Genomic DNA, 27361 nt, shown 5'->3' with positions numbered 1-27361 from the left:
CGTGTGAACTGTTGTTTTGTTATTGTTGCTCATAATAAAATATCTGTCAAGCAGTGACAAACTGTGAGGCTGGACAATGTTTAAACATCACGAAGTGCTCTCAGTGACATTTACCTCCCTTCCCTAACGCTCTCCCCTCCTCCCCTCCTCTTCTCCACCCTCCCCTCTCTTTCTCATACACCTCTCAGTGGAGTGGAAAGCTATCAGACAAAGTGGCACTTGAGAGATTGACTAGGAAGTTTCTCTCATCTTTGCCTGGAAATGGTGGAATGTCTGTCACGTTTCATTGGGTCTCGTTGGCGACTCCTGCCACCTATTGGTCTGACAGGAGGATTTCCAAACATGATGTCATGATTCTTGGGGATGCTGGCAGCCCTGCTATATATAATAAATCAAACAAGCACACCAAGAGTAAGATCTAGCACTGCCTAATTTTCTCCCCTGTTCTCTAGTTTTGTTGAAATCCTCTATGTATAGTTTGGAATTACAGAAAGGATGTTATGCACTTCAAGATTTCACACACATGCATGAGCACTAAGTGCAGCAGTAAAGATGTATGCCTTTCAAAGGTGTTTTTTCCTGACCCTGTGCAGCACTGACTTATCAGTAGGAAGACTTTTTCCTCATTTGTTCACAGTCTGAGTTTTGACTGTATAAATCAAATAATGGATGGCTACAGCAAAATCAATGCACTAAACGAATCATGATCTAAGCCTGGGAAATAACATGAAAGCTCCACAACTAGATACTCTGGAGAAATAGTTCCAATGTATTCATGGTTCCTTAACATCATCATGTTTATATGTAACTTAATATATGAGGAGGACTTTCGTGAGTAATGTTCTATGTCTTTTTTAACTTACCTAGACTTCATAGATTTAGCTGTTTTTAACATATTAAAGAAGTAAGTGATGTCAAGACGGTAGAAATATGGATTGATGAAAGAAATATTAAACATACTGAATATATTGCCTGTCATGTTAGGCTTCTTTTGGCAAGATAAATTACTTGGTGAGTTTTTTTTTGGGATGGATTTCACTCTGGTTTAATTTCAACATTGATGCTAAAAAACTTTAATCACAGCTTTTCCATACATACTGTATCTTGACCAGAAGGTTTCTCTACATCTGCCCATTTTTTATTCAAGCATTCAAAACTGGGGAAGTGATAAATGAGTAGAAGTGTTGTGGTTTGACTGTAAAACAGGGGACCTGTCTGTTCATTGATACTATATCAACATTTGAGACCTTCCGACACTGCAGACAAAACAAGTATGTGGTGTAGGCCTGTGATGTCAAATGGATGGAAATGTGATCTGAGGAAAACACTCGCCCAGCCCACCCATCTTCCTCTCCTTCACTCAAACAAGCAACTTTTTTCTCCTTCAATAGAAAAGGAAGAACTGTTTGAACAGTGAGTGCTGCATGGGATACGTGAATGTACAGTATGTTTACGTGGTTTGAGGTTTGGGAGGCATGAATTTTAATGAATGTGATGCATGTGCTGTGCTTCATGGACATGTGATTCATGTGTATGCATGGCCAACTGCTGCAGGCAACTGTTATTTGAAGAACATACCAGAGCTACCACTCATTAGCTCTGTATGTAACTTCTCTCCTACACGTATGTTTCTTATGATTGGTTTTCTGTTGTGTCCATGACAGAAATAAATGACAAACAGTAGGCTTTCAGTCACTCTTCAGTTATTAAATTCAAATGGATCAGACTCTTGCTCTAGTTCTTAGAGCTGAAATGATCAGATGAGTCATTTAAAACTGTTTCACGTCCTGACCATACATGTATCATTAATGGATGTAGTATCCGTGACGTCACCACTCCGTTTCTGAAGCGCTGTTTTGAAGCCAATCGTCGGTGGGAATCATATTGGATATATTGAAGTCAACCAAACTGCTGTGGAGCTAGCGTGAGGTAAAGAGGCGGGCTTTGAGCCTCCTCGCCAACAGCTACAGTGTTCCGGCCTGTCAGTCAAGTCAGTCATGTCCTTAAATGGGCAAAACTTGTAATATTAATATCTTCAAAATTGCCGTGTTATGAAAAAATTCACCCCCCATACAGTGTGTGTGGATTGAGAAATTAACTATCCAGACTACTTGTTTTTCTTAACCACGCTGTAAACATGTTTATTTCTGCTGTAAAGATTGTCTTTTTTAAATTTTTGTGTATGTGGTTTCCGGTACTTCCGAAACCAGCCTCAAGCAGACACTCCCTGCAGACATTTTTTTTTTTAACATTCCCCATTGGTTTCAATTCAAGTCTTGTCTGTCTTTTCTTCTGTCAGTTGGTGATTAGTGAGTTTACAAAATGAGTTTAACATTCGTCTCTTCTTTTTCCAACAATTTTATGAATAAAACAGCTAGTCAGGTCATCAAAACAGAAATCATTAGGTTCATAAATAATGGAAATAATTGTCCTTGCTGAAATGATTGAGTATTAAAATTTAGAAACAAGTACCGTGACACATTCTGAGTTTTATTGTCTGCAAAATATTGAGAGAACTGCAGAATGTTCACTTCACAAAGACTAAACAATGACACTCTGTACAAAAATGCATCATGACAGGAAGGCTAATGGAGAGGAGTCAGCCCAGAAGCTGGGTGGGATATTGGCTGTGTTTTTGATTAGCTCTAGTTAGGCAGAGTTCCATTGTGTTGAGTGATGGAGTGGTTATTGTTCAAGGACAAAAATTGAAACATGTTATGAAACATTTCTGAATAGTACAAATTCATGTTCAGTGGGAGCGATGTTGATTATAGTGCAGGGACAGAGGAGAGAATAGGAAAAGCAGAGATTTACTTGTTAAACAAATACAGCTGCCAACAATGAGTGATCATATTACTTCTTCTTTAGAAAAGTGTGACTCTGAGTTCATAAATCAAACTCAAGACGCAAATGCCAGTAAAACACAAGCAAGCAGTTAGACAGGAACAAATGAAAACAGATTGTCCCAAGCTTTAATTCAATTTGTCTTTCAGCTGTGTTTACAGGCTGGTGTTTGTGAATTCATTCAAAGATTCAAACAGCTTGTAATGTTCTACATTTCAAAAGTGAGTCATCACAGAAGAAACCTACTACCCTATATTGTTTCAAGCTAGGCTACTGTTGAGGCTTGTTGTGTTTGTTGTTGGTCAGAGATGCAGGTAAGGTTTCAGATTCACAGGCGGCATCAACACTGCCTTCGTAGATTTCTGCCTCGAATCGTTCACGCTTTTTGCCAGCTTTTATCTTCTACCAAACAAATGTGTTGCTAATCGGGTCTTTTTTCACTCTTGAGAGTTTAAAAACAGAAAGCAACCCTCTTTGAAGTGTACCTAACGAAAAACAGACAGTTCTTTGAACAAAACAGCTACAATACAGTGAAGGGAGGGAGTGCGGGGACTGGTGAGGGAGGCCTCTCGTCATAAAGTTTGCTTACTTGGTTGAGGAATGAGCCAAGGCTAGAGCTGCAGAGAGGTGGAAAACACTTCAGCTGTTTATACACCCATCAACCTGCAGTGTCAGCACTGTCTGTTTTTAAGTAAACAGTTCCTGTGTGAGGCCCGGCCTGCAACCCACGTCAATCCCACTCATTTATGCACGTTATTAACAAACTTGTTAATAAAGGTCCGGTCAGGCTGGTTTTAATGATGTCACAGCTGCTTTACAGAAATGTAGCAGCTCTTAATATGTGGAATAAGTGAATTTGTATTGTGGTATGTAAGGAATGTAGCTTTATGTTACAGTAGCTTCATCCAACCATTTTCATCATTAATGAATTGCCACACCCTTAAATTACTCAACTCCACCTGCAACTATGAAATCAGGTGCATATGAACATGTCCTCATTATGATCCCACATTCCAAACTTTTATAAATTATTGAAAAGTTCAACAAGCACTGCAAAAAAAACAAAAACCTACAGTTCTTGAAAATCACAGTGGAGTAGGTTTCTACAATGTACTTTCAAGATGCAAGTGGGCCCTTATACACTGCAAAAACTCAAAATCTTTCCAAGTGAAATTGTCTCATTTTTCGTCAAAATGTCTTGATCCACTTGATTTAAGATAAAATTACCTATCAAGTAACATTTGAGCAAGATAGAGGGACTTGTTTTAAGACAATGCATCTTATTATATCTTGAAATGATCTTGTTTTGAGTTGTAATTTAGAAGAAACAAGTTTTATTTTACATTTCATACATTTTTCAAGCTGAGATCTTATTTGTAGAAGACAGATAATCTTGATTTAAGACAAACCATTAACTTGATTTAAGTAAATGCATTTTATTGGAGAATCTATCAGAAAACAGCTCCATTGATAAAAGAAAGAAAGAAAGAAAGAAAAGTTGTTTTTTTAAGAGTGGGTTACAGTTTTCAGACACTGTTTCTTCTAAATCAGATAAAAATATACATCCTCAAACTACATGCACACAATGAAACATCTACTTTTGAGCCTAGCTGGCTCATCCTAAAAAAGAATATGACTGAATATTAGTATATCCAGCTCACTATGAGAAGACATTATATCTCAAAATGCTAAAATTAACTTTGTAATCTAATTCAAGTACAAGATGGTCTTAAACCTAGAGAAAGTGCCGCTATAATACGACTCTAATTAAGGGGAATATATCTCAAATGAAGATGACATAAAAATGTATTAGTGCAAAAATCTTTTTTTGAGTGAAAAAATACTAATTGTTAGCTTTCCTGGCTTATTTTGAGACACTAAGCTTTAACATACTGGTAAAATAATGCTTAAAATAATATCGCTGCTAATTTTAAGATCACAGTTTTCTAAATATTATGTCTTATTTCAAGAAATCTTACCAAGCCAATTTTCACTTGTTCTATTGGCAGATTTTATTTGCTTATTTCAAGGTAAAAGTACCTTGAAATACGTTTTATTTCTTTGTTTTTGGAGGGGCTTTTTTTGCAGTATAAGATCTATGATATACCAGTCATCAAGTATCACCAAAAAGACCAACATCAAAGCAGGAAATATCCTTCAATGAGGCTCTAAAATAGAGGATGATTACATATCTGCCTTCAGAACTCCTAAATCAGAACAATCTGCCACACGCACATCTGCTCTAAACCCAAATGACAATTTACAAATTATTTCAAATTCTGGTCAGCTCTTCCCAAATGCAAACAAAAAGCTTCCCTGCTGGGCAAAGTAACACACACTGTGGTCCTGTTTGATAGTAACAAGAACCACATTGGGTCTCTGATGACTAACATGTAGCGGTTTTGTTCTTAGATGTGCTCACATACCTCCTTTGGCTGCTGGTGGGAGTGACACTGTGCTGTGATGTCCTGTCTTATACTCTGTATGTTACTAACATGGAATAAGAATGGATGATTACATGGACTCTAAATATATATCATGCACATGTATCATTCATCAGTAGTGTGAGGTGTACACGTATTCTCATCTATAAATGAAAGTGAAGCTGTCTGATTACTGGTTAATTTGAATAAAGAGAAGTATCGGTCACAAGTGTTTAAAGCAGACTGCTGCAGGTGCTGATACTCAACCCTCCACTTCAAACCACCTGCAACAACAGCATCGAGTGGTGATTATTAGGACCACCTCTTCATCAGCTGTCATTGCGTGGCATGAACGCACACTGTGAAATGGCCCGTCTAGACTTGACGTCATGTTACTCTCCAGACATATACACACACACACTCACACACTAAATAGATTCCTCTCTGTGTCCCCGGAGGTGCCCTTCCCACCTGCACCAGCTGGGGAACAAACAGCAGAAAGATTAAAGATTAAAGAAGGAGTAATGATGCAAAATTCTAAATGTTATCTGAATAAAGCTGAATAAAGTGCAAGACAGTCTTTTCACCATGATAAGTACAAAGAGTTCTTGTTTGGACATGTCGACGCCCACTTCTGCTGCAGTGTTGCTGCCCGCTGATTTAAGGAAGAGCCTATCCATCTCCTCATGCTGACATTCTTATAATACAAGGCAATATTCTTTCTGGATATGTTTGACTCCTAATTACATTTTAAGATCATTTATTGTGAAATAAGTGAATAATACAAGGTGCCACTTGGATATTCTCCTGTAATGATGTCTCATTTATGTTGAATGGCCATGATAGGCACAAAGATTTGCAGTCTTCTTCAACACTGTACATTAAATTAAGCTTATATAATTGCACACAATGTTTTATTTAATGAAGGTAAACATAAATTAAGTGAAGTAATGATACGTGACACTGCAGTCTGATGGTTATTCTCCTCTCTTGTGAGAAAAGCCCACACAGTTTGTCTTTCAGCATCCACATGTGTGTGATTAACACAGTCTGCAGCTCAGCTATGGAAACATTGCTTTAGATGTATTCACTTCAGCTCCAGCATTAGCTTGACTTTGGATTTAGTAGTGTTGTGCTGTCATCCAGCCACACTGCTGTTTTAGCCATACTGTGCATGTTCAGGATATTTGTGATGTACATGCACATCATAAGAAACCCAGATGATGGACCTGGTGTTGTTATGAATGACAAAAAAAATCCAGTTCCTCTATAAATAATCTAGCCATATTCACCGGGTTTCATTCCATCCACTCAGGAAATGTGTTTTTCACTAACACTGTATTCACGAAATCAGGACTCTGCAGAGAGCTGCTAATCACTATGTTATTTACAGGCATGTATGTACATTTAATGACAAATCTTGCATGATAATCACTGTAAGGCTGCAAGCTTTATCAAGGCCAGGCACTGTGCTCAAATCAATAAGCAAACGGAGCTTGACAGGATTGAAGATTAAAAGAAGCTAAAAGAGACAAAGATGGAGCAAATAACACGACCCAGAAGGGACTGTTAAGAGAAGAAAGGATGGGAGGCAGAGGGGAGAGGAGGAAATAAAAAAATGGAAACCAGAGTATAAGATAAAGAGGAGAATAAAGGAAAACACGACAGAGGGGACCTCAGTGATGACTGCATGGGTAAGATAAACATATATCCCAGTCTGAATCATTGCCTGAACCATACATCACAGTTGCACATAAGCTGCCTTTTGTTTAAAGGAAAGCTTGTGCTTATGACTGTCTGGCCCGGTGTACTCAAGGCAAGGAGAGTTAAAAATGCATTTTCAGGCTTAGCAACAATCCAAATCTCAGTTGTGAGTCAAACACACCTTCTGGGATTCATGGTCTGCAACATTTTAATGGCTTGGCTCCTAAACCAACTCCAAGTGCCATGTTAGGGTCATTTTCTGCTCTTTGCTCTGCGAAAGATTTCTGTGTGCCAAAGGTGTTGACCTTAACATTTTCTTGTTTCCCATGCGCCCTCCTCCTGTTAAACCTGAACCACGTTTGGCTCCCAGATGAATTGGGTTGAGCAATAATCAGACTCAGTCTCCCAACTTTTTTGAATGGTGTTGCTGGCATCAAATGAGCATGGATTTTTAATAAAACAATTCAATGTTTCTGTTTCAATATTCAATATGTTTTCATTGCACCATTTCAATTGAAATAGTTTGCGTGATTTGCGAACCATCAAATTCAGGTTTTATCACTTCACACAACAATTCAGCTTTTATGGAATTGTGGTTGTATTTCCAATTTTAAAGGGAGAAAAAACTATAGACACTTAATGAGCTTGGGAGAGGAGGAAATACATGGAAGTGCTTCATTCCTTCATGCTCTGCCACATGTGCTTCTGTCCTCGCTTCAGTCAATGCTGAGTGAAGAGAGTCTGCCACAAATATACTGTGCAAAAACAAGGGGTCTTGAATGCCGATTTCTGTGCGTCATGAATTTTATCATCTTTCTGCACCGTTGATGCAGTGCTAAATAACATAAAATTAAACCAGGCATGTTTGCTTGTTTTACAGCCACGGGGAAAAGGAAAGAATACTGACAGAAATGGGAAGTGTTGAGTCGGTTACTAATAGCGCGGAAAAGGGCTGTACCAATCACGAAATGATCCGAGACTATTTTGCAAGAGCACCAATTCTCCTAACTCCATATTTACGTCACAAGTAGTTGGAGCTTGAAGAGTGGACCTTCATCCATCCAAACAAGAGGGTGGCAAGTCAACAGTTTACCTCAGCCTGAAACCGTCATCTGATTTTCCCCAAAAACATAGTAGAAGAGGCGTCAAAATATCATGTGTTTGTTTTTACCATCTCTGGCCCATTCATAGTGGATGACACCATAAACCGCTCTGTGTATTTACGAGAAGAGGAGCTGAAGAGTAAGGGTCCCGGCAGGGGGGGCGGAGAGGAAGGGAACCAATTTCATCATCCTTTGCTGTGGTGGCAGCCTATACTAACTTATCTAAATCAAACGTGTCATCCATGGGACCACCGTTTTTTCCAACCACAATAATGTCCCACTAGACGGGCTTTCAACCAATCCAGAGAAAACCTCTTTTGAAAACCCCCCTAATGCGCTCTGTCCAAATTTGGTAGCACCCTCGTTGGTGGTCCCCCGGTGCCTCTTTGTGGTGTGTGTGTGAGTCTGTGTGTGTGTGTGTGAGTCTGTGTGTTGGTGGCTGTGAGTGTATGTTTTTCATCTTTTCAGGAGGCTATAGGCTGGGTGAACCTCCGAAAACATGCACTGCACCTGTCATGTGCCTATAGTGTGCTGAAAACAACATAAATTATTTTAACAACTCAACAAAACTATGAATTTCCCTGTGTGACTCAGTGACGTGTGGGAGAGGGGAAAGCACTGATTTATCCCTCTCTTACGGCTCCCTTTAAGGACTGGAAGTCTCCCATTGCATTTGTTCTGTTTATGTGTCTCCATCTCCAGATCCCTCATCTGTGCTTACTAAACCACTTCCTTGAGTGCCGTGCATTTCCAGGAATAACGGCGCGGATAGTACGGCTACTTCAAAACAAACTAGCAGGTCTGATGTCTGTACACAAGTGTCTGTCTGTGAGCGAAAGGTGTGATGCTTCTGAAGGTAAAGACTAACATCTGCATCCCTGGTGTTTATAGTTTAGAGAGTGAGCGATCAGATGAGAATGCAGGTCAAGTTTTATGACGTAAAAGTTGAAGCATAATCAACAGGGTAAAATGCATGTTTGTGTTTTTTAGAGTTGTGATTTAACAGCCAATCATTTCACAGGGTAAGAGCTAGGCGGGGCTTCAAGACGTTTGTAGCAGAATGTAAACACAGCTGAAACAAGCAACAGAGACACTGAAGAAAACTCATTACCTACCAGCTCAAAGCAGAGTCGTTAGTCTGACACTGTGCTGACTCTGCGTTAACTATTAACTTAATACACTTAATACAATATACTTTCAGGATGTGGGTAACAGCCAATCATTTCACAGGGTAAGAGCTAGGCAGGGCTTCAAGACGTTTGTAGCAGAATGTAAACACAGCTGAAACAAGCAACAGAGACACTGAAGAAAACTCATTACCTACCAGCTCAAAGCAGAGTCGTTAGTCTGACACTGTGCTGACTCTGCGTTAACTATTAACTTAATACACTTAATACAAGATACTTTCAGGATGTGGGTAAAGGAAGAGCATGCAGACAACTTCTGCTGTGCATTTCTGCCCGTTTAATGATGTCCACTGTGACCGTAGTCCAACTGAACACTGAATAAGCGTGATGCATTCACTGCACTACAAACCGAAACTTCGCGAAAATCTCATCTTACATAAAAGACCTGCTTCCTATTAGCACTGTCAAAATGAGGGATTCAAGAAGCTGATCAGAGAACTAAATCCAGATCCAAACTAACAAACCATCTAGTTTCTTCAACTTTCACTCACGACCAAAAACCTGTCTTTAAATTTCAAATAAATAATGATTTCATATTTATCATGATAATATTGATATAGACTGATATGAACATTTTTATCGTGATAACATCTTTTTCAATATCGTCCAGCTCTACTTATACGTGGTTTGGGCCACAAAAACTGCTGGGCTACTTTGTCTCACTTAATACAGATCACATATGGCTGCATAGACTTTTCTTACCTCCAAGTTCTTTTACATTCAAGATGGCATTTGGAAATGGCACTGCTTTGATGCTGAAACCTGAGAGGAGAAAAGTGAAAATGAATTAGTGTAATAACATGAAGAAACTGTGCATGTGTGCTTATGTGTGATCAGCACATATGCACACAGATGAGAGCAAACTTCACCTGGATGCCCTCTCAACAGAGCGAAAATCTAATTCAAAACACTCCCATTTATCTTTTTAGTGTCCTCGGGATATTTGGTGTACCTTCTCCAAACTACTGGCTGGTGATCACAAGGACTGACAACATATTTGTATCACAAGAAATAAATGAAAAAACAGAAGACAAAAAGAAAAAAAAAACACTTTGTGTGGTCCGGTTTGGCAAAACAGAAAAACAAGAGGAGCTAAACTAAAGTTTTTTGTTCTATGTTGGAGTTTGTGCAGAAGAGAACTTAGTGCTACCATATTTATTATGTGGTGTGTTTCTGCGGTTGCATACGGTGGGAAATGGTAAAGAAACGCACTGAAGGAAGAGATTTAATGTTGCACAAATTATGCTAAATTGTCAATGTGGGAATTCCTTTCCTGGAAACGTTCACAAACAGGAGGAGAGATGGCAGAGACAACAGATTATGATTTATAAACAAATGAATTAACTACTAAATGTGGTTTTTAAGCACATTACAACAGAGCAAAATCATGAAGTAAGAAGTGGGGGAGAAACGCAAAAGACTTCCCCCTCATTGCTCTTCATTATCTCCCCTCTGTAGCTGTTGGCAGATGCAGACAGTGCTGACAGCTAAATCCCTTTTCAGATAAGTACGCTAAAATTATTCTGCCAAGGTAAGTAATCAACTTTTTTTTTTTATCTTTTAAGGCCTGCTCAGTGGCAGACGCAGACAGGTGTTCACTCCTTTAAACCACCCCTGCCAACGCGGCGCAAACACACACACACACACACACACACACACACACAGGGTTATAGACAGCACATTTGGGAATCACTTTATATTTAGCTTATACCGGTAAAAGTGCACAATGACTAAATCTAAAAAGGGATTTCTGCAACCGCTCAAAGCTGACTGCTGACGAAGCCAAGGGAGGAAAGAGGAATGTCAGTTTCCTTGAGGGATTGCATTGCGTATATGGAAAGCAGAGCGTTGACTACCAAGAGAATGATGAACTAACCCTAAAGCCTCCTCTTCTGGACACACTTAACACCAGCCTCCCTCTTGACCAGAAGAAAGGAGCTGAGTGTTAGCTGGTGAGATACAGCAGAGTGCTTCTGGCATGAGTGCTGGGAAATTGGAGGATATACTGAAGACATGCTTCCCCCTATTGGACATCAGTAATACCAGGACAGCATTAACTATCTGTGATTCGAATCCAGAGGACAGTGTGTTCTTAAAACATGACAGTGAAGGAGAAGGGCAGTACATGCTTCAGTTTAAATAGATTCACTGTTGGTCTACAGATGTCTTCTTTTTTTTCCAAGATGCTGTGTGAACATACCTGTTGTAGGTACAATGCCGTCGCTGCCCTCACTACAGAGGCGTGAGAGCAGGCTGGTTTTTCCAGCACCTGTCAGACCAATGCACACCACATCATACTCTGGTCTTGGCGGCGGAGGTCCTTTACAGCACAGTGCCCGGAAACACTAAAAGAAACAAACAGAAAAGAAAACATTTGAAAAAGACCCAATGACCTGGGACGAATGAGGCAGTGATTAGGACTTTCATTTGATCAAAACAAGTTCTGCCCTTGGGTTAGACATTCTTGGTCTAAACTTTTGTGTCTCTCTAACTCTGCTAGAAGACTTTCAAAGCAACGCAGCTTTCTTAGTAACAAGAACATCTTGACACGTCATAGACGGATCCTGGCAAAGAAACGCTAAGAAGCACATTCCACCCCAAAAAAGGTATAAAAACAGAAAGAGCAACAATAAAGGATAAAACCACAAGATGTCTCAGTTTCATGACTTCAAATTGTCATGTTTTACAAGATTCAAATAAACATGACAGAATATGTGACAGGATTTGGAGTGTTTGATGCATGCATCTACGCCCCGGAGTAGCATGTTTTTGTCCAAAGTATGTGTGTGCATTTGTGCATGTGGACCCTCTCTGACTGGGCCCTTATGGCAGCCAGAAGCAGACCCGTCACTCCATGAATCACGGCTTGAGACGAGGACCTGCTGTGAGACATTAAGGGGCAAATGCAGTGTGAACCGTGAATGAGGTCTTTAAACTTGTGTGGAGAGATCAGTATCCAAAACTAAAAGAAGATCTCTTTTATTAGCAAGACAGGAACCAGTCTGGACAAGGTAGGGCAGACACACGCACACGCACACGCACACACACACACACACACACACGCACACACACACATATACATACACATACACACACATACACACTCCCATCCACTGTATCACATTTCAGGTGGAAGAACATCAACAGAAGATTGCTTACTGCTCTTGTCAGGGGACGACCCCATTCAACACACTGCTAGTCTGTTCAATCAAAGCCTCTGACAGGAAAGAAAACACACACACACACACACACATGTACATGCACTCAAGTGTACGTGAACTGCTTCACATCTGTGCCCACATTCCCCAGGTGTGCTTGGGAAGTCCATTAAAAAAAGGGGGAAGCAGATCCAAAATAGAGAATAAAAAACATTGAGCATCAACACTCCAGTATCTTTGGAATTGTTTTAAGATCAAAGTAACCTGCACATTTGCAAGAATATCTATCTTCTTTTTTTTTTTTTACCTTAGCGAACTTCACATCAGGAGATAAAATAAGCAGAACAATCAAACATTTTAATCAGACGAGCAGCTATTTCTGCAAGGTACAACCACTGCAGTGCTGAGGCTTGATTCTTCCGCATACCCCCAGACATCAGTGACCACCAGGGTCAGTTTTCAGAGCTGTGCCAAAACAGAGCTGTTGTTTGATGGAGATGTGGGGAATCTGCTTCAACAGAACCAGACGCCGGCTGAGCAACCCTACCCCCCCGACTCCTCAGTGAACCCACCAGTTTACTCAAACAGGAAACATTCTCCTCTTCCAGAAAAACGGTAAGATCAGAAACACACGCGCGTCAGATGGGGGAACACATGTAAAAACTTGGTTTGATGAGGTCATCCTATTCTCTTTCTTGCTTTTCTCTCCCCTTGTAGCCTCTGCCCCCCCACCCCACCACCCCCCACCTACCTGCCGCATTTTTGCAGAAGGTAAAATCTGCCCTGCAGCTGTCAGTCCCTTGAACCGACTGTTGGCCTTACAGAGGAAGTGAGAGGTTGAGATGAGGTGAGATGGAAGAAGTGGAGTGGCTTTGAAGTTTCTACACGTTCGATGACTGTTGTTTACTCACATCCTTATGAAACAGCAACAAGACGAAATAACAAGGCAGATTTTTTTTCCTGGCTTTCTGCTCCCACAAAGCCAGGACAACTCTCAACACCTCTCTTTAAATGCAAATTTTAATGTAATTTTTAATGTATTCTAATTTTCCTTTTCTTTATTATGTTTTATTATATTTGTTGTTTTAATTGTGCTCTTTAATGCTTGTCTGAATGTTACCAATGCTTTTAATCTTTTAATGTAAACCACAAATTGAGTTGCCCTCGTGTATGAAATACGTGATACAAATAAAGTTTCTCTCTCTCTCTCTCTCTCTCTCTCTCTCTCTCTCTCTCTCTCTCTCTCTCTCTCTCTCTCTCTCTCTCTCTCTCTCTCTCTCTCTCTCTCTCTCTCTCTCTCTCTCTCTCTCTCTCTCTCTCTCTCTCTCTCTCTCTCTCTCTCTCTCTCTCTGTGTACAGTTCAGATATTACAACAGTGAGAGGAGTATCCAGGACCTGACCCAGGGGTCCTTGTGTACACAGTGGGCCCTGTGAGATCGTGTGGGATGGGAGCTCCCACCTCTGGCCCTTCTCTGACAGCACAAGATTGACGAGGAGAGCTTGCTTAAAAGGCTCACGGGAGAAAAATAAATATGTTTAAAGGCCTTTGCTTACATCTTACATCGGGATGTGCCCCTCCCTGTCGAACCCCCAGAGTCAATGATCTGAGAGTCCGTGTGCTCTGTCACTGAGACCGGGGCTCAAATGTGAGCGTTGGATGATGACCACCTCCATAAATCTAAAAGGCATCCAGACAAACAGCTGAGATTAAAACTGGAAATGGAGTTTGATGCACACACTCAACAGATCCCTAAGTGTTGTTTGATTGATTTACAGTATGTTCACACGTACCGGGAGCGACCCAAAATATTCTCACATGTACGATCACACAGAAAAAAAATAGGAGCAGATAGAGGTTAATTATCTCTGCTTCCTTTTTAAGGTAACTATTAAACTACTATAAAGCCCCTTGTGCATTAAAGAGAGGGCAATCTTTAAGAAAAAACAATAAAACCTTTCAACTCCGTGCCAAAACACTCTCCATAAAAAGTCTGCCATTCCTAGACTTTATTGATTGGCTGCCTCTTATAGGATTGGACATGTTTTAATTGTGCCTCCATGAAAGACCTGCCCAGACATTACCTCACTGATGTTGTGAAAGATGATTAGCTAGGCTTTATGTAAATGAGGAACACTGTTGAATACAAATATAACTTAAGAACATAACCAGGCTGCATTTTTCAGAGGAAAGCATCCTCAAAGATGAATGACAGATAGAAGGAAAGGACCCTTCATGATGAGACAAGACTAGAGATGTCGAAACTCAATCGAGTATTGATTAATTGATTGTTTAGAACTTACTCAAACACATTTTTCTGTTTAGATTTTCTACCACGTGGAACAAACATCATGGTGTCATATTTGGCTCAGCTATCAGGGAGGTGTTTTATGTTTAAAGAATGTTTCGATGTGAATCAGCTGACTAAAGTTGTTGCACACAGCGGAGACGCTCAGCTGGGGGCTGAGGCTGAGTGACAGGTCTCCACGAGTGCTTTTTTTCTCAACCGCCGGACTGATTATGACCCGGTTGCACTCCCGGCTGACACCTGACCACGTTCATATGATTATTTTTCTCAAAAAGAACAAGTAGACAGAAAACTGGACACTGTGAGTCTGAAATATGATTCTGTTCAGTTCCCTTGTTGCAGTAAATCCACACGTTGTAGTCTAATTATAAGCCTGCTCCACTTGAAATTCATATCCCTAGACAAGACACTCCCTCTTTCGACAGGGTCCTGCTCACCCTTCCAGGATTCTTCTAATTTGCATAACCACCTGCTCACTTTACATGTAAGCTGAAATATGAACCAAACCAGGTCACATCTTAAATGTGGCTTTTAAAGAACTGTCATAACATTTTCTGAAATGAATTAATTAAAAACACACAGGTCCCCTATAGGCTTCAATTTTAAAAAGATGTCAGGACATTTAATGGGTGATATAACTGGGCCTCCTGGCAGCAGACCACGGCTCAAACAGGAACAGAAGCTGAGGCCACTACTGCTGGTCTAACACTGGTTGTGTAAGAAGAGGTTGGGGCAGCTCCAGTGATCTACAGAGGCTGAACTTAATACGATTTACCCTCATGTTAATTAGATTCAGAAAAGATACTCAGCTTATATTCTGAGATCAAATGCACAACAGTTGTTTGAAAGTAAAATAATTACAGCAGTGACTTTTCCTTCAATGTTTTCCCCTGAAACCTCACTCAAAGTCATACCACATGCTTCAGTATCACCAGCACAGAGCCTGCTGAGCTCACGTGACCTCCTGTTCATTTGCATACTATTAACACATGACCCATCCGTGGATATTTGAAGAGTACATACATGGAAATGGTCCGAGGAACAGGGTTCAACCACTTCAAACTGACGGGTTCAGTCAGAGTTGAAGAATGTTATGGAAAACTGTTTTGTCAATGAGTCATAATAACCCATCATGTTACTGATTCACCTTAGACAGAGCAGGAGCCAGTCTCTTTTTAGAAAACCACTTCTTATTTTTAGAGGTAATAAATGTGAGTTAGAGGGAAGCCGCTACCAACCGCGGCAGACTAGTTCATGTTTCACTCCCGTACTCTCTGACTACTGTCAAGACACCGCAGGACAGGAGAACAGGCAGGGACATGACAGCAAGAGCCAAATTGAGGAACCCCAACGTGATCCAGTGTCTATGGATTGGTTGTGAAATAAACAATAAACACTGGGGTCAACATAGGATACGTGTGGAAAACAAAATGCTCTTGCTGCGTTAGTCTGCAGGTGTGGGCATTTTGATTATGGGCTTAGAAACATAAGACGCACTGATTCTGAATATATTTATAACAGTTACACAGATGTGCTGCATTAACTAATGTTTCACTGGAACACTCAAGACTACATTATAATAAACCCAAATGTCTTGCCCAGAAAAGGTTAGCAGTCTTATGGATCATTAGGATCATTACTTTGTTGTGTCTATTCACATGTATGCTTAAAGCTGGGGTTGGTAGTCAGATTTAGATACACTTTTTGTTATACTGGTTAAAATGATCTTTATGTCCCGATGGCAATCAATACATAATGTGTTCTTTAACAAGAGCGAAAAAAAGCCGCTATGTACAGCCAGAGTAAACCTGGGAAAACACCAACCAATCCCTGCCATCAGGGACCAAATAATGAAACCAATCAAATCCTGTCCTGCCCTTCTGCCCGCCTCCTGTGCGTTCTTCGTGTTTGTTTGTGTTTTTAACTTTCACTATGATAATGTTTTGGTGTTTTCTTACCGCTGAGTGAAACATGAGTTGACGTAAAACACAAACAATGTTCTGAGGACCGGTTTTGAATCAGTCATGATCATATGGTCCTGAATCAGCGGCGCTCGTGCATGTGAGCGGGGGCGTCGTTTTGGAGGAGCTCCGAGGGGAGGGGTGGTGGGGTTGGACGGAGTCCTGAGGAAATACTACATTCAAATTCATGCTAGTTTTCTGTGACTAGCAACCCTAGCTTTAACATTACAAACTTAAATTCCACACTTATCATACATAAATGATATAGAAGATGACTTTAGTTACAACAACATCACTTTGCAAAAGGTGCTCACACTGAACTCTATGCTCTTTCATTATAACAAATATCTCCACTAATACCAAATTTGCAGGGTGAGTCATAGAAAACTATTATAATAATGATGGACATGACATCAAAATTTCCATTTGTACTAATGGAGCAGCCACAAAAAACAATATGAGATAGTTTGAGGTCCGGAGCCAGGAAACAGAAAACACAGTTTGAAAGGTTTTTTGAATAATAGTCACCCTGCGATGAGGTTTTGAGGGAATAAAATGTGTTGAAATATCGAGCGGATTGTCAATGACCATTAATGAATAACCTCTTTCAACATCATCTTAACAGCCCACGGAAAATTCCAGCAAAAAGCAAGGCGATTGGGGGATATTCAGAGGGTGGATGTTAAACATCAGATCGTCACCCTAAGAACAATCTTCACTGGGAGTCAACCAGAAATTCCTAAAGACTGCAAAAAAATAATAATTATAGTGCCCTGGTTTATAGGCAGTAAGTTCTTGATGACTCAGTTACCACACTGTGCATACATCTTGACCACATTTAGCACTTTGTCATAAAAAGGGGTGTTAATCTGGAAACTATGGCGAAGGAAATCTGTCAACACGATGGAGATGTAGATGTAGATTAGTTGACTACCCTCACAAATATGTAACACACTTTAAGCACACACCTGAGACACAGAAATCATTGCCCTAAAATATAAAACGAATACAAGTAGCCATGTCCTTTCTCAACACAGCTGTACGATAGCTCTTAAAAAGTAGTATCAACTGATGTGATTGAATTGTTTTCTCATCGCAGCAGTGATGCTAATAAGTGTAATAACACCTGATAAAAACTACAGTTTAATCTAACTTAAGTCATCTCTGAGGGTCAGGCACAAGAATATGTAAACATGACTCCTTGTCTGCCAATTAACACTAGATGGGTATGTTTATTTCCCAACAACAGTGGAGCTTACAAAGGAAAGAAGAGAGGAGGAGGAGAAAGGGAAAGGACATCTGAAACACTCGCCTCTGGGAGTCAGTGCCGCTGTAGACAGACAGACAGACACAGGACACGGACAGGCAAGCTGGCCGTTTTTATTTTTCCAGACCAAGTGTCGGGACAACACTTGTGTTCAGGGCTCACTCATGACCTTTGGAAATGACAGTCCTTTATATGGGCGTCCCAACGGAGGAGTGGCGCTAACAGATATGTGTGTAATACACACCAGCCACAGTCATAACACAGGACTGCAGGACTGAGGGTAAGCGGAGGGCGGGAGCGGGGAAGGGCATGCAGGAAGGCAGTCTGTCAGAGAGGAAAGGAAGGGTAGAGGGGAGCAGGGGAGGTGGAGGGGCTGCACAGGCAAAAGGGGGGATGGAAGGGGCACATTCATTCATCCTCATTCATCTTCTCCCCCCTTCAGTTGTTGTTGTTATTTGCCGCTTTGAAGCAGGATGGGGGGTGCACGGTGGGACACAGAGTGGTTCAGTACAGTGAGGGAGAGGGGGTGTGTGGGGCGCACTGCATGCCATTCTCGTTAAGGGGTGAGAGAGACATGCTAGACACACAAGGCGGCTCACTGGACTCTTCCCATGCTTAGTTGCTAGAGCGCCGACCACAGATGGTTTCAGGCCTGGGACACCAGTACACCTTTCCAAACCACACAGCACTTTTCATTCTGCTTCTGTGATGATTTACACATTTTCAGAGCAAGACCTCTGATCGCTCAGGTCCTCCTGATGTTTTGATAGCACTTCCTCAAGCCCTGTAACCATCACTGCCACTGCCACAGCATCTCTATCCCTGAGGCTGCAGGCGGGATGATACCAGAGGCCTGCTGCTTGTCCCTACAGGAAAGATGGGGGCATTTCTTTAAACCGTAATTGCATGATAAAACAAACAGAATGTGCATTTGGAGGTGAGCACTGTGACATGCTTTCAACTGTATAGCTGTAGGTGATGAAATACAAGATTTACTGCACTTCAAAAATGATGGCCAACTAAGGACACTAAACAGGTGCCATTCATTACCCCTACATCAGAAATAGATCCCAGTACAAACACAGACACCTACACACACACACACGCACACGCACACACACACACACACACACACACACACACACACACACAAACACACAGACATGCAGACATGGATAAGAGTACACTGCAACAGTCCCATTCCACACCTCAGCATGCTCATCCAGTTGTTGTGCCTGTTTTTGATGCAGTGAATTTTAAATGTGTTCTCTGTTAATTCCAACATCTGAAAACATAATATCACACAGACCTACTGGACTGAGATGACAGACGTACAGCACTAACAAGATGACCCTGTCTACACCAGCTCAACATCCAGTCTGGTGAAGTAGACCGTGTCTTACTTAAGTCGACAAAACAACCCACAACCCATTATGCCTGTGTGTCTGTGTGTGTGTACGGGGAGGCCCTCTTTTAAAGCTGATTTGCTTGTCACTGTTTTGCAGGCACATCATCCCCTTATTCTGAAGCAACAACACCCGCTCACTCTCTTGCTCTCTTGCTCTCTTCCTCTCTCTCTCTCTCTCCTATCACCCTCGCTACCCAATTCATTCATCCCACTTCTGTCTGTCTGGCCCTCGTTTCAGAGCTTGAACACTATTGCCCTGATGCTAAGGTGTCTGGACAAGGAGACAAGCTGGAACACACACACATACACACACCCCACACACCCCACACACACAGAAAGAGCCATAGACTGAAGTTAGAGCGCCCTCCAGCTTTCTGTCGGAACACTCTGCATAAATTGAACTGCCAAGGAAGAAGCAATGAATTGCAGTTGCTGTTACTGTACCTGAGTTGGTGACATTTCAGGTATTTTACTAGAAACAGAAGTCTAAAAATAGACATTAGCAGTATATTGTTGTTGTACAGTTTCAGTAGGAATGCATTCCAAAACATTCCCACAAGAATAAGTTTCCTCACAAAATACAAAGTTCTAAAATCAAGCAGGAAAATGAGCACCATCTGCCTTTAAGAACTGAGGTGTGAGGTGGAGTGTTATCTAACTGAATGAGGTGAAATGACCAACCCACCATCTGGAGTGTAAAGTCCAATTTTTAAGAGACAATCATGGCATGTCTAGACTACAGGGAAAGATTTTTGTACAACAGCCTTGAGCAACCCCCCCTTCTTTTTTTCAGTAAGCAGCTCCAGTGTTGGCCTTCTCCTATCTGGCCTGACATGGTAGCTTGTGACCCTGCGTGTTTGAGGAGGAGGTCAGATCAAAGGCGGTGGAGCAGCCTTGGAAAAACATTTGGGCTGAGAACGGACGGGATATCTGTCAGGAAGCCTTTCCCACTGGTCTCACTTGTGCTTGGGCCCGGGGATCGAGTTACCACCCCAAAAACGCAGACATGAAAGAGGAGGCGACGCTAATCCACATACATGGGGCACTCTGTCAGTCCTTCACATGCACTGCACCACCAACACCACCTATAATGTATCCCTTGTTATAAACTCAAGTGTCTTTGGGTCACCCTGAGACTACACCAACCTAGCATGCCCTCAACCCCCTGCAGGCTTCCATGCACCACCACCTCACCCTCCTCCCCAACCCCTTCACCCCAAAACACTCAAGCTTCATCACAGAGGATTAACAGGAAACCCTGACACAAGCCATTGTTCGGGAGGCAGAGGGGGCTTGGGTGGTTTTGCCACCCCGAGTGGGTCTTTTTTTCCCCCTGGGGTTTGTGGTGCCTTTAGAGAAGGAGACTGTGGAACTTCATGGCCTAACCTCCTTTCTAACCTCCTAATGTACACACACAACAACGTCCCCAACTTCTCCAATGAGTTGAAAAGACGAGGCCTGGTGGAGTGTAAGAGTTGTTCAGTGGCAGTGAGCGGGGTCTAAGAAAAGAGGGATCGAGCATGGAAGGGTGCATCAGTAGGAGCCAGTTGGATAAAGAGTCCTCAGAATGAGAATTGTGTAAATGTGTGTGTATTTGTGCAGCAGGGGGGGTTGGGGATGGGTGTCAGTGCTGTAAATCTTGATGTCACTGACAGGAAGACTGTTGCAGACCATTACCATAAATCTGACAAACGCTAATTTGATGGGAGGCTGTATCTGTCTGGTCAGGGACTAGTCTAGACGCTCCTATTGAGGGGTCCTACAGCGTAGCTCTGTTTGTTTCAGCACCATCTGGATGTGGCAGTAAGTGCCCGCTGCTGTGGTTCACATGCGTGCACACACATTCTGACACACAAATACAAACTGACGCATCTCTTTGATGCAATGCCTGTATCACTACTACAAACCCCAGAACAACAGGTTGTTCATGGAAGCTTTAGAGATGCCATAAATAAATAATGATATCATACCAATAACATTAGTCTCCCCTGTAAGTGTTTTTATATTTACATTCCTGGGCATTGCTACAAACTGTTTCATGAAGTTACATAAAAAAGAAAATGTTTCCAACCAGGACAATCAGTGTATCTAACAGTTATAGGTATTTCAGTGAGTTTAATGGAGATTATTTCAATAGGACAAGACAGGCCCAATTTATACACATGCTTCCTTATGTTTGGTCCAAGCAGACTGATGCTACCAGCACTGTCTGTATCTGGGTGGATTTAATTGATTCCTACTGGTTTAATTCAGGGCCAGACCATTTCTTTGAAGGCAACAAAAAGTGTATCTTGTAAGAGAAGCTTATTCCTGAAGAGGAGCAAACCACAGAAAGCCGCCCTTTTGAACTCCATAACTCTCTTCATGAAGTTTTTAGTGTGGATATGTTTTTTTAGTAGAACACTTAAGCCAGTGTTTATCTCCATTTGTCACATTTATAATCTGAAAGTAAACTTTTAAAAACAGTTCATATCTACACTTCAAATTGAGCTGAACAAAAATACATTTTCTTTTGAGTTATTACCGTTTTATTGGAAAGAATTTGTTCCCTCTCTCAAAAAGCAGGACTAGAGTTCACCTGAGGAAATCCTGGGACAGATCCAAGTGCTCCGGCGAGTTCAGCCAGCACTACACGAGCTCCACTTTTGTCCCATTCAGAGAGGCCCGGAGTGGGCCACAGCACAGACTGAGGTTGAATAGTGTTTCCCTATAGCTTGCTACTGGCGCTTTGTTGATGAGGGGACATTTGTACATTTGTAAGAAACAAAGTTCATAAGCTTGGTTTCCCAAAAACACCATCTGAATTTAAATTCTAAAAGCCTGAGAGAAGGAAAGGGAGGCAGGGATCGGAAGACTAAATGAAGATGTGTTTTGAAAGTATTAAATCAGACACCATGAGGAAGCTCGCTTGTATGACTGGAAGAGGAAAGAATTGTTTAATGGTAAGATATAACAAAAAAAATTCAAGCAGCGGGTCCACTAGACATGTTGAGGGGACTGAGGGGCCACAGCTTTCTCCCCCAACACATTTATCTGTCTGGAGTCCACCTTGGAGCTCCTGTGTGTTTCATGACATTTACTGGAAAAGTACATTAGGCAGAGAATAAGAGGGGCAGCATTAAGGGGCCCACCCACAGGACTGTTTTCATGTCACTCTCTTTTTGTAGAAGAAAGCAAGAGGCTGAGGTGGTGGCAAGGCAGCTGCATTCACAGACAGAGGACACCTTTGCTCCATGGGACATCCGGAGGCTAGATAAGGGGCCACAGCAATGAGGGGGTACCACTGGGCGCCATTATGGTATATAAATCTTGTAACTGGGAAGGGTGATTAGCTTGGCTACATTAGCATACGGCGGCGGCAAAAACTTTGGTTTCCTGGGCACAGTGTAGGGCAAAAAGATGTTTTTCCGCACCCATGTAGAGGATCAAAGCTTGAGGGGCCCCCTTTTGAAGGCCCTGGAACCAGTGTGCAAGAACCAAGGGGGGTAGGGGGCGCCCCATCTCATAGACATAGAAAGGGTGGGTGGATGGGGAGGGCACTTGTCCCACTTACATCAGTTATGGCACATTTTCATACAGCATCTATCAATCGACGACCAACACAATTTTCGATAAAAACAAATCAAAGGGCCTCAGTTCTCCCTCAAACAAGTGTGGGAAAGTTTCCAGCTCAAGGATGTCGTCGTTAAATGCAAAAGACCCCTCCCATCATCAAGTTCCCGGCCCCTCTGAGTCAATAACCTGATGGGGACCGCCGAACAATAAATCTGTTTTATACATAGTCAAGATTTAGGTTGATGAGTGGAGGGGGACACAGTGGAAAACTGTTTCAATAGAAACAGATTCTCACAGGACTTAACAAATGTATGATTCTTTATAGTGAATCATTCTTCACATCACGCCACACAAACAAGGCCTGGCCCTGATGCTCATTCACAACATCCCCGATGACCCTGCTGAACACGTCAAAGTGTGCAGATTAAGAGGGACGACAGAGGAAATCTTATTTTGGGCCATCTATGACAAATCCTAGACAGAAGAAGAGAATCCCTCAGCTCTTCAAATGGTGAACAGGGATGGTGGATCGGCCTCTAGAGGCTTTTTAGACCAACAAAATGGAAAAGCCATTAATAGGAGTGAACCATAAACAGTGACGTCAAGAGGAGAACAGAGGGACACTTTCAGGAAGAGAAGAATCTTGACCCTTGAGTACTGCTGGACGTTAAGGGAGCACCCAATGGTGTCCGCAGCATAAGGAGAAATTAGTCATAATGCATCAAAGACAGCTGGGTTCAAGAGAAGTGACAACTACAACGCTCTAATGTTTGACAACTTCTTTCAACAGATGCCTTTTGTTTCCTTACAACTCAAATGTGAGGGAGTCTAAAAATATTACCTCAAGTTACAGTGACAAAATGTGTGCTAATCTTTTTTATTGTGCATATCATTTTCATAACAGTGTTCAGGTTCTTAAGAGAGCTACAGTAAGGAGGACATTCCACATGTGTGTGTCCTCTACAGTATGTGTTTCCAGGCTAGGGAGACCTTTTCAGCCCCTCACACCCAGTTGGACTTTGTCTGGGTCCAGTTGAGACAGATTCCAGCTCACACCTGGCATTAGACTCAGTCTCAAATGAATCAGAGAGACCACTTTTTCAACAGGTTTCCTTTCATCTTTTGGAAACTGTAGTGGTTACAAAACAACAAAAAGAAACTTGCACATGACCTTTATGGCTTCAGTCAGTGACATTCATCTAAAGTTTTTTTTTGCTGGGGGGTCTGTTTAGCTTATTTCGTAAAATCACTCACACATTCTCATGCATTGTGATGTCCTCACACCATATTATGGAATGTCATGCATGCGTGTGTGTGTGTGTGTGTGTGTGTGTGTGTGTGTGTGTGTCTTTGTGTGTCTTTGTGTGTGTGTGTGTGTGTGTGTGTGTGTGTCTTTGTGTGTCTTTGTGTGTGTGTGTGTGTGTGTGTGTGTGTGTGTGTGTGTGCGTGCGTGCGTGCGTGCGTGTGTCTGTGTGTGTGTGTGTGTGCACTGTGGTTAACATGACAAGATCAGTTTGAACTCCCCTCAGCTACAGTACATTATACCGTTGTTTGTAACACTTCATAAAGGCTGACACTTAAAAAGAATAACTTGTGCAATATGAAACATTTTCATTTTTCTGTTAAAACAATCTTAATTAAATGTGTCAATCAGTCTTTCTCTTAATTCATGTGCTGTTCTACACATGTAGCTCAGTTTGACTGCTCTTACTCTTCTCTAGAAACACAAAGCAGTGAATGCGCCTGTTTACAAGGCTGTGTAAAGAGATCACAGCTGTATACTAAGTGGTCCTTCAGTGTTTTAGTGTGTTTTCCACAACAGAAGCACAGGCCATGGCACTCTCTGACCACACACCTCTACTTTACACACTGTTGGCTTTCACTTGATGTCTGGTGTTTTAATGGCCAAAAAGTGGCTGGTGCCACCCTCTCTAATGATCGACTTACACATGCAAACCCTAAACAGCATGCACCAAACAAAGCACCATCTACATCAAGTACTGTAAAACTAACCAATCCCAGAAGCCTCCAGTAGTTGATTTTATTTCTATTATCAGCCAAAGGTCCTGTCACGTGGTGGGCACTCCTATATCTGCTTAATTTATGCACTTCTGTCCGATGGTCACAATGGCTGTTAGTTTTATCATTCATGCTTTAAAACCAAGCGGCAACCTCAGGTCTAAAAATATGAGTCCATTGCGGAAGTGCTAAAAACTGCAGTTCATCGAGGATCCGCTTGAGGCGGGCTCTGGAAGTACCGGAAACCACATACACACCAATTCAAAAAAAAAGATCTTTACAGCAGAAATAAACATGTTTACAGCCTGGTTCAAAAGACGAGTGTAGTCTGGATAGCTAATTTCTCAAACAGCACACACTGTGAGGGGGTGAATTTTTTCAAACGCTGCAAATTCAAAGATATTGAGATTACGAGTCTTCCAATGAGAGGCACAGCTGAATTGATTGACATGCAGGAACACTGTAGCTGTTGGCTAGGAGGCTCAAAGCCCGTCTCTTTACGTCACAATCGCTCAACAGCAGCAATATGGCCTCAAAACAGCGCTTCAGAAACAGATGTGTGACGTCACAGATACTACGTCCATACTTTATACAGTCTATGTATAAAACATGATCAAAACAAAACTGTGTCGTCCTGCTGTATGCCTTTAATCTTGAAAAGGAAACGAGGTTTAGACAAATGAAACACAAAGACAGCAACAGTCGTTAAACTAGAAGGTCAAAAGAGGGCGTTCCTCTGACTGTAAGAGCTCTAATTTGTAAACAATATTCAAACTGTAATGTAAATAACTATCAATGTGCTGTTTCTTTGTAACCAACAAAGTTGAAGGCGATGTGTGCAACATTCTCTGGAACAGAATACTAATCTAAAATGCACTACTTGGTACTGTTACACAATTCTCCTGAGAGATAAACTTGGTTATTACAAAGGAAACTGTGTGATTGAGTAAATCTTCAAAAAATAAATGTATAATGAGGCCCGAGACAGCAACGCCAAACATCTGGTGATATTTCAGGTCTGGGAAATCGCAGGTTGTTCCTCGCCATAACCTCTTCCATTTAGCATGAATCTCTGAGACTTTGGGGCGTTTCGGCGCGTTTGTCGGAAGTTAACCAGACACATTGTTTTAACCTTTGCCGGAGGAGCCTCTCATTCCCAGGGGCTGGCTGTGTAAAAGGGTCAATGACTTCAATGGGCCTTCATTAAGCACAGTTAGTGTCAACAGTTAATTATGCAAATAAGGAGACCCCTCATGAGGTTTGTGGGTCCCTGGCCTCCTCCTTTCATTGCAGACTCACACACAAAAAGTACCACCCTGCGGACACACACATGGTCCATATAGCACATACACTCACTTACACACACTGTATGCCTTTCATACGTTACTTTTCCTCCTCACTCATTTCTTGTCAGGAATCAGAAATGGGGTGTTATGGTGCTGATACATAAATGGAGGCCGATGAGGCCCCTGAGATCTCCAGTGGCTTTTCTTGCCATCAAAGAACCTCCGGAAGGTTCTTGCTGGGTGAAGCTGAAAGCCCACCAAGTTCTCCTCATCAAGACTGGGGAGTGGGGGTCATCAGTGCCCCCTCAAAAACAAAATGGAGAAAAAAAAACCTGCATCAAAACAGTCAATTAGGCAAAAATGCATGACAGCCAAATTCGAACATTGTTTCTGTGATGGTAATGACAGGCCTTTCGCTCCTCTGCCTCTTCCACACATCTGATGTCTGCGGCCCCCTGATTTCAAAGGCTGGGAAGCCATCAGTAATTAATAATCACACGCTTTGGGCCCCTCAGTTGTGACTGGCGGATTCTTTGTAGGCCCAGCCTCAAAAACCTCAAATCCACTTTCACCTACCTCTTCTCACCCCATCAGGGCTCGTTTGTGTCCACCTCCCTGGCTAATGCCTCCATCGCTGCTTGCTGTTTGGTTCAGGTATATTGTTTACCCACCATTTGGGGGGGGGGGTTGTCTCCATTGTAGGGGGACTGTTATTGGCACCAATTTTAACCAGCTCCCCCTCAACCCTCCATCTAAACCCGTTAACCTCAGGCTAGTTGTGGCGAGATGGGGTTGTTGGGGGATGGATGGATGAAATTGCCTCAGTTGTAAGTGAAAACCAATCAAACACCACCCAGAGAACTGTTTACACCCCACGTTTGTTTTTGAAACTCTTTGCCTGTTTGTTATTTTATATTCCTAAGTCTTTCTCCCTACACAGCAAACTTTTTTAAAAACAACTCAAAGCACTTATGTAATAGTAAATCAGAAACAGATTGTTGTCTCAACTGGTCCAAACCCACCCAAGAAAAGCTCACAGAGCAGGACTACATTTCTTCTCTGTGGGATACAGGTGCCTTATGTTCTTTTGATACATATGAGAACATCTTGCAACAACCTCTAAACCCTGAAGAATTCTAT

The 27361-nt window shown here is 41.9% G+C and overlaps 1 protein-coding gene across 3 annotated transcripts in view; it reads right to left on the bottom strand.

The window, feature by feature from the left end:
- Positions 1 to 27361, bottom strand: part of LOC117818829 (ADP-ribosylation factor-like protein 15) — a 108132-nt gene that overhangs the window by 50147 nt on the left and 30624 nt on the right. For all 3 annotated transcript variants that reach the window (XM_034691926.1, XM_034691927.1, XM_034691925.1), the window contains exons 2-3: positions 11462 to 11606; positions 9964 to 10023 (exon numbers count right to left, since the gene is read on the bottom strand). In XM_034691926.1, the coding sequence (XP_034547817.1) occupies positions 9964 to 10023; positions 11462 to 11606 (205 nt within the window). The remainder of the gene's footprint in view (positions 1 to 9963; positions 10024 to 11461; positions 11607 to 27361) is intronic.

Source organism: Notolabrus celidotus, chromosome 9 (genome assembly GCF_009762535.1).
Source record: "Notolabrus celidotus isolate fNotCel1 chromosome 9, fNotCel1.pri, whole genome shotgun sequence".
Lineage (NCBI taxonomy): Eukaryota > Metazoa > Chordata > Actinopteri > Labriformes > Labridae > Notolabrus > Notolabrus celidotus.
This window is presented reverse-complemented; position numbering and strand designations above follow the sequence as displayed.